A 7,740-nucleotide genomic window follows, 5' to 3' on the forward strand; every position below is an offset into this window, starting at 1 on the left:
CTGTCGTCTGCTTCGATGCGTGCGTCCCTCCACTGTGAGTGGATAGAGCCAAATTGATATGACTCTTGGCATTGTGCGCTACCAGATAGCCATGTAAGCTCCTTCTTCTCTCGAAGCTGTTCCCATAACGAGGATGAAATTGAAGTCTAAACAAACAGAAATCATTGAGCAAACAGGAGCTGGAGGATGCGGGCAAAGATCAGGCCAAGGAACAGCGCCCCGAACAGAGCACATAAAAATAAAAGTCCCCGCGAGTCTCCATGGAAATTGAATATTTAATTATGCGTCGATGGAAATGGCGTCGGAACTTGGTGACGAAAATGGGCCCAGACATCATGAGGATAATGAGGAGAGGGAGGAGGACGCTAAGATACGAGGCTGGAGCGAGTCGAATTTCTAGCAGAAGTCAGAGTCGGGGCTGGAAAAGTCTGAGGAATGTTTACAAGGACAACAATTGCGAGGCTGCTAAATAATTTATTCCAATTTCGGAGAGATTTTCACAAAACCAAAAAGTTAACTTTCCCGAAAGAAATGCTAATGTTGTGTCCCTAGAGGGGGAGAGGAGGAGGACATTAGACATCGGGTCACAACCATCTGATGGAAAGGGGGCTATTTCTCGGTTCATTTTGAGGGAAAACTAAGGGATTTATTGGGTAGATAAGTGAGGTTCTGATGGCTGTTTGGGTTAGTTTGGGCGGGCCCGTGGGTGGCAGTCGCTCGATTTGAAACAAAAGCAAAGATACCGAGGAGCGGCAGACTGTCTGCGTCTGCCTCTGCCTCCATGGAGCACCTTTCGCTTATCTAAACAGTGACCTTCTCCTCATCTCCAGCACTCTCTACGCTCCACTCTCCAGTTACCCACACGGGAGTACTCCCATCACATCCTTCACCTCTCCAGGCACTGGGTTTCTGTGTCGTCTGTGCCCGCTCGTCCACGTCCCACATGAGGTATGCACCGGTACGTGAGTGCCACACAGAACTTGCCCCAGCCAAAGGGGACTGAGACGCAGCAACCAGACATCCTTGAAGGGTGTGGGGGAGGGGGAGGCAGGGAAAGCCGCATATTTATGAATGGCTCTGCTCTTGTTTCGAGTTAACGCACTACGGGAGCTTTATCAGCTCGTAAATATAAATTAGAATTTAATTTTTATCGTCGAGGAAAGGTGGTTGAAGAAGAGTAAGGGGAGGGGGAGGGGGAGTGGGATGCGCCCTCCTCCCCTGCCTGGGGAGCAATCGTGTGGTGCTTCGGACAAATTAGAGTGGAGTAGCGCCATGGCAACCCCGCAAGGAGACTCTGCTTCAACGGGATTCATTTCCATCTCCATTTGGCTGCCACGTGCCGCAATATTTCAAAGGCTTTGATTTACCCGTGGGCAGCTCGCAGCTCGCAGTCCCTGTCCGATCCCGATCCCAGTCCGAATCCCATTTCCAATCGCAATCCACCCCCTTGGGGCTGTTAATGGGGATAGTTCTCTATCGGCTCTCACCTGGGTCAGCGTCAGCTGCGAGGAGGCGTAGTAGGATATCCTCGAGGGACAGATCGACTCTGGCTTCGAGTAGATTGTTTCTCCGGCCTGCGTCTGGTCCCCCATCGGCAGCAGGGCGGTGGCGTAGGGCGTCGGGATGGGGGAGCTGCGGAAACCTGTAGAGTGGATGCGTTAGGACAGGGGTTAGGATAGTGGCCAGTGGTGGGAGGAGAGGGGGGCACGGGGCTGGGATAACTCACGGTCGAATATGCTGCACGACTTCTTGGTCTCCCCGGGGTATTTGTTGAGGCTGGCGATGGTCGCGTAGGAGCCGGTGGCACTCGGTGGCCGTCCGAGCGGGTCGAGGCGGATGAAAACGTTCTGGTGGCTGCCATAGGCCGCGGTGGTGAAGCTTGTGCTGTGGAGGAGGCGGAGGAGGAGGTGTTGATGCTGAGGAGAGAGAGTAATGGAGGGGATAGCTTACTGAAGCGAGTCCTGGCGAAGCTGCTTGCGAGCCCGCAAATACATCATGCTGGCCACAAGGCCCACGGCCAGGACCAGGCCGAGGGCACAGGCTGCGGCACTCAGCAAGGCAGGGCCCTGGGAGGGGGCATGGGCGGGGGCCGGCGATTGGTTCGGTTCGGGTGAGATGCCTGTTGATTGGAGGAGATGGATGGTGATGGATGAGATGCATGTGATCCCTGTGGCAGTGCGAGCGATGGTGAGACCTACCCTTGGCACAGATCTTGTTGCGCTTGAAGTGGAGCCTGGTGTCGTTGAAGCGCGGGGGTCCTCGCACCACCATGTTGACGTTGACGGGCAGCTGGAGGCTGGCGTTGCCCGTGCACGGGAGGTACACCAGGAAGGACTCGATCTCCTGCGGCACCAGGCCCTTGTGGGGGATGCTCAGCGTCGGGGTGCCCAGGGCGTCCTGGTCGTTGGCGTACTCGATGCTGATGGCGTAGGGCAGCTGTGTGGGGAGGGCGACGGTTCCACCAGTTAGATTTGGATGGATTGGGGGTGGGGGTGTGGGTGGTGGTGGTGCCTGGTGTCAGGTCAGGTGTCTTACCGGATAGGCGATGAGGCTCTGCCAGGAGAACTCCAGCTCGTGGACGTCCGCGGGCACCGGGACGGTGAAGTGCATCGCGTATGTGTTAATGGATCCCTCGTGCACGTAGAACAGATCCGCCTCGAGTCCTGCGAAGGATGAAAGAAGCGAGAGAATCAGAAGCAGAATCAGAATCAGAATGAGCGTGGGGGATGCGGATGCGGATACGGATGCAGTGCAGACATAAAGGGAAAGTTTCCTCGCAATTTGCTTTGGCACACCCCCTCCATTAGCGTGGCCTCCATCCTGGCTCCAGGACTCCCCCCCCCCGGCCACCCCCTGCTGAGCAAACTTTGTGCATTTGCTGTTTACTCGCCCCTCAAGTCCCTTGCCAGCGCCCTTGAGCGGAAATTGATTTTCTCTTCAACACAATGGAACGGGCGAAGGGTGGGGGAAAAGGTGGCAAGGAAGAGGGTGTTGCACGAGGTGACAGCACTGGCGGGTAAACAAAACCCTAAACCCAAGACACAATAATAATCGAAATCGAATCCGTCACCAGCAGACGACGATGCGGGTCGCGGCGCAGGATCTGGGATTCCGCCAAATGAGGGAAGGGAAGGCATACTGGGGCAAGGGCTGGCCAGGGAGGGGAGGAGGGAGGGGTGTATTAAAAGGTGTCAAATGCTGTCCTAGCTCGACTCCGACAGCGACTCCCGCCACTTTATCGAGTTGTGGAATCATCTTTCATTGGGCAGGGGAGTCCCGAAGAGTTCTGGCCTCAGTCCGGAACGCTTTCCAATCCTCTCCCCATCCTGCCTAGCCCCCCGCTGGCAATGAAAGACGAGCTGCTTGAGTTAAAACGACGTGAAATTAAATTTTTTCATCCGCTTTCATTGTTGCTCCTCCTGTTCCTCATCCCCTGCTCTGCTCTGCTTATCCCCCCGCCCCATTGTGGTGCATTATTTACTCCCGAGTATCAGGATAAGCTTCGTCCTCTCACGATGCAGGGGGAGTGCTGTTTGGTCTCTTCAACTTTCCGCTACTTCTGCTCCTGGCTGTGCCTCCGCCTCAGACTCCGCCGGATGTTGAATGTTGCCATTCCGCTTCCGGCAGAGGCAGCGGCAGCGGCAGAGGCAGCGGCAGCGGCAGAGGGCAGAAGGAGTGTAGTGTGCATTTGGAATAGAACAAAGCGCTCTCCGTGCTGCTTAAAACAATTTTAAATCCAATTACAGACCAAGAAAAGCGCTTTTCGTTCGCTTTCATCCTTCAACCTGGCCTCTCCTTAAAGCATCTCCATCTTCCGACTGATCCAGTGCTCCAGCTCCATCTTCAGCCCCGTCTTCTGTTTCTATTGCTATTTCCATTTCAGTTTGGATTCGTTTTAGAGTCCCAAATTGCTTTACCCCCCACAGCGTACGCAGCTCTGATGTTGCCCCAGACTCTGTGGCAGAGTGGGACAAGTGTGGCACTTTCCTTTGGCTTTGGCTTTGGCAATGGGCGAGTGCGAGTCCTTCAGTCACCTGGTAGCTGTTTTTTCCCTCTCCCAGGGAGTGATCTGTCCTATCAAACCCCAAACATAGCCCACAAGTGACTCCACTGCCATCAAATATGCACAAACATGCGAAAAGGACAGTTCCACTCAGGCATTTCTTGTCAAAGGACATCCCCCACAAACCGTTCTGCAAAGGGTGGAAGGGTGCCAGGGGTGGGGGGTTGCACTTGCGACAGCCTCAATTAATTCAGTTCCCTCATCTCGATTGGCCTCTTTGGGACAACAATCCTCAACTGCGCTTTGAGCATCCCGAATTGGCATTCCCACCCACACCCACACCTCCCCCTCTCCTATCTCCTCCTGCAAGTGTCTCCCCTCCCCCACCGTTGGCCGTGTCGAAACTTTGCTCGTCTTTCATATCACGCGCTTTTCCTTCGCCTTCGACTTCCCCTTTCTGCCGTTCCTGCCAGTCGCTGCTGAACTTTTCCTGCAAAAGTTTTCCTCGCTTATGATTCCCCTCCTGTGCGGATCCCCCTTTGCCATAATTATAATACCTGCGATTGCAATTGTCTGAATGACTCCGCCGCACACACGTGACGCTGCAACCGCAACTTGGATGCAGGGAAGGGAGCTGGGAGAAGACTTGGCTGGAGCTGGAGACTAGAGAGGATTGGCTGGAGCCTGGAGACTGGTGGAACATAGTTCTGGCATGGCCCAGAGCACAGAGACAAAATTTACATAAAAGATTAAGAGGATAATTAGTGTCATTAGTGCGGAGACAGCATCCCATTTAACCCCTCTCCACTCCCCATTCTCTGGGGATTGCAGTGGCACCTTGTCGCTGATTAAGGGTCCCTGTGATTGTGATTGTCCTTCGAATCAGAGGCGAGAACCGCCCAATTGGCACAGATTTCGAGGCCCTCCCGCCACACCCATCCAAGTGTCGAGCCACCCCTGGAATGGACCTGTGAAGGATCTTATGGACCCAGAGGGTGGAGCGGGGCGTGGGCATATTAATGTGGAGATTTTCGGACTGTTTTCTATTCATTAAAAATAATTTTCTTTTGCATTAACTTTTCATTTGAGGGGAAATTTCCTCCGTTCACTCTCTGAAGGTTGAGCTCTGCCCAAAGGGGGTGTAGTGTGGGCTGAGGGGCAGCTGGTCCGAGGGGGGGACGCAGGAAAAAGGAAAAGTGTGCACATCAAAGCGAAACTTGTTGAAATTGCATTTTTACGCACCCTTGAACCGGGAAAGTCTTGAAGAGATGGAAGGGAGGGGGATGGGGAGTGGGTGTGGGTGTGGGTGTGGGTGTGGGTAACGGTGTCGGTGTCGCTGGCAACGAATGCGGAAAAGAGGAAAAATGCTCACGTTACTGGGACAACAGAAGAGAACAGAAATTGAACTCAGAGACGGAAAATCTTCAACAAAAGCGTAAGAAATATTTAATTTTTATGTTGTCGTCACTTCATAGAAGATGGGTGTGGAAGGGGTATACCATGCCACGCCCAGAAGGAGCAGGAATCGGGGAATCGAGAGGCGGACTGCGGCAATCGTCGAACTTTGCTTACAGTTCCATGGCAGTGGCAGACACCGAGGATGGAGGCTCATATTGCTGGAGGGAGTCCTTGGTCCCATTTTCATGCAACAAGATGGTTTTGGGGGGACCAGGAGGTAGCTGGAGCTGGAACTGAATGTGGGGCTGGAGCTGAGTGGAGCTGGGTCGTCGTGCAACCATGACGAGCCGCCCTTCCAGTTGAAAGGTCTCCACATGGAGCTGGAGCTGGAGAAAGTGGCCAGGGGGGAGGGGAATGGTGGAGGTGGAGGTGGTGGCAGGGGTTGTGTGGGTCAGTTTGTTTGATTTCAAGCTGCCTCTTAATTTTCCTCCCCAAAGCAGGACCAAAGGGAGGGGTGTTAACTGGTAGTTAAAAACATAACGAGCCATCGACAGGGGTAAGGGATGAAAAATCGAAAAGGAGCTTGGGGTTGGAGTTGGAGTGCGACAAGGCGGAAGGAGAGGGAAAACTCCAAGCAATCGAGCAATGGAAATTCCAAAGAGCAACAAACAAAGTGGAAAATCTTTTGAGTTGTCGCTAATGAAATTCGATTTGCACGGACGGCCAGTGGTAGGGAGTGGGCGGGGGCGGAGAGGAGAGGAGGCTCTTTGTGAGCCGCAGTTGACAGGAAGGTGCCTGTATTCATGCCCCATCGGCCTCGAATGCAATTGAAAGCCTTCAAAGGGGGTGGAGGGGAGTGGTTGCATTCAGGAGGCGGTGCAAGTAGAGGAGGGCATCAGCAGGAGCTGGAGGAGGAGTCGGTGGAGAGCCGCTCATTCATTCATCCATCAATCAAGTATCCATCTCCTTTTCCATTTCCATTTCCATTCCCACTTGATGTTGATGTGGATTATTTTTGGGCCATCAACTAATTGAAGTGCCTCTGATTCGGCAACTAGGAAACGGAGGGTAAGTGGCAGAGGCGGTGGCGGGGGCGGGGGCGGGGCACAGCCGAAGCCTGCATAATGAGATGGAAGCCTTTATGCTCCAATTACAGTTAAGTGCCGGAAAATGCTGTGACCAGCTAAGCGACGAATGATGGACTGGCGGCCAGGAACTAGGCCACCTCTCCTCTCCACTTCTGCCCACTCCCCCCCCTTTGCTCGCAATTTGGGAGCTCCACTTGCTTCTCCCTCTCCATCTCTCAATTTCCATTCCGATTCCTGTGATCCATTAATCAACCTGAGGAGCAGGAAAATCGCGAGCCAAACGACAGGCACGGCCAGGAGGCCATTCCGCTGTGGCACGCCGAATGATTCCTGCTATGTCTATGGCCGGATAACGAAGAGGGAGGGGCAGAGGAGAGGCCGTCTTGGCCTTGGCTCGATCTGGAGCCGGCGCCATCAATAACAGGAATTCGCGTGAAGCAACAAACGGGAAAACAAGAAAACAAACAAACGGAACACAACGGAACGGAACAGCAAAACAACATGGAAAGTGGGCTGGAGGGGGTGATGGAGTGTGGGGTGGCTAAGCAGGGTGGTGGCAGGAGGGGAAGGAGGCAGGAAAAGCTACTTGCAGCTGTCAGCGAGGCGGGGGGAACGGGGAACGGAAATCGATTTGTGTGCGATTTGTTCTGTTTTCCCACTTCCATACACCTCCCACTGCTCCCCCCTCCCGCCCTCTCTGGTCAAGTATAATTTCAGAACTATTAATGACTACGATATGGCCCTGTGTTGGTATTGTGTTTTCGTGCTCGGGGATCAATGAATGTGTCCTGTTGCACTTTGTCCCCAAACTATTAATCATCGCTCAGGGTGGGAGCGGGGGTGGAGGGGGGCGTGTCAGTCTGAGGTTTGTCCCCAAATCGAAAGGTGGTTCCATTAAGGTTAGTGGGGGACTGGAACTGGAACAGCACCTCGTGGTGGCTGATGAAAATGTCCAGATGGGCGCTGAGCAAAGGCGTCCGCCAAGTGGCCAACGAGAGGCAGAGGAGCAGCATCGGCAGGGAATGGGAACGGGCTCTGAAGCAGGCCATAACTATGCGGAGGATGCAGTAGCTGCAGTGGGGCAGGACGCCTTGTGGAGCTGGGAGCAGTTCATAAATTGCCAGGGCATGTGCCCAGAATTTCAACAGCTCCACTCCGTTCTCCCTCGGGTGCACTCTTTGGCAGCCAATCTCAGTGTGTGCCCATTGAAGCCTCGGCTGTGGGTGGTGGAGACACTTCCGCTTCCGCTCC

At 54.1% G+C, this 7,740-nt stretch overlaps 1 protein-coding gene across 1 annotated transcript; it reads right to left on the reverse strand.

Annotated features, from left to right (window-relative positions):
• Positions 1–801: 801 nt before the first annotated feature.
• Positions 802–4,424, reverse strand: LOC117187782 (inactive tyrosine-protein kinase RYK-like). The gene is made up of 7 exons (XM_033390620.1): positions 4,391–4,424; positions 2,536–2,663; positions 2,199–2,436; positions 1,951–2,119; positions 1,727–1,884; positions 1,488–1,642; positions 802–999 (listed from the first exon to the last, which is right to left on the reverse strand). The coding sequence occupies exons 1-7, from the start codon at positions 4,422–4,424 to the stop codon at positions 802–804; spliced, it is 1,080 nt and encodes a 359-aa protein (XP_033246511.1).
• Positions 4,425–7,740: the final 3,316 nt, after the last annotated feature.

This window comes from Drosophila miranda, chromosome 3, assembly GCF_003369915.1.
Source record: "Drosophila miranda strain MSH22 chromosome 3, D.miranda_PacBio2.1, whole genome shotgun sequence".
Classification (NCBI taxonomy): Eukaryota; Metazoa; Arthropoda; class Insecta; order Diptera; family Drosophilidae; genus Drosophila; species Drosophila miranda.

Excerpts from the sequence above, each read along its gene's own strand:
- LOC117187782 (XM_033390620.1), bottom strand. The coding sequence starts at position 4,424 with ATGAAAGACGAGCAAAGTTTCGACACGGCCAACG. Across the intron at positions 2,664-4,390 it reads AAGTTTCGACACGGCCAACG|GACTCGAGGCGGATCTGTTC; the intron begins GTGGGGGAGGGG and ends CATCCTTCGCAG. Across the intron at positions 2,437-2,535 it reads AGAGCCTCATCGCCTATCCG|CTGCCCTACGCCATCAGCAT; the intron begins GTAAGACACCTG and ends CTCCCCACACAG.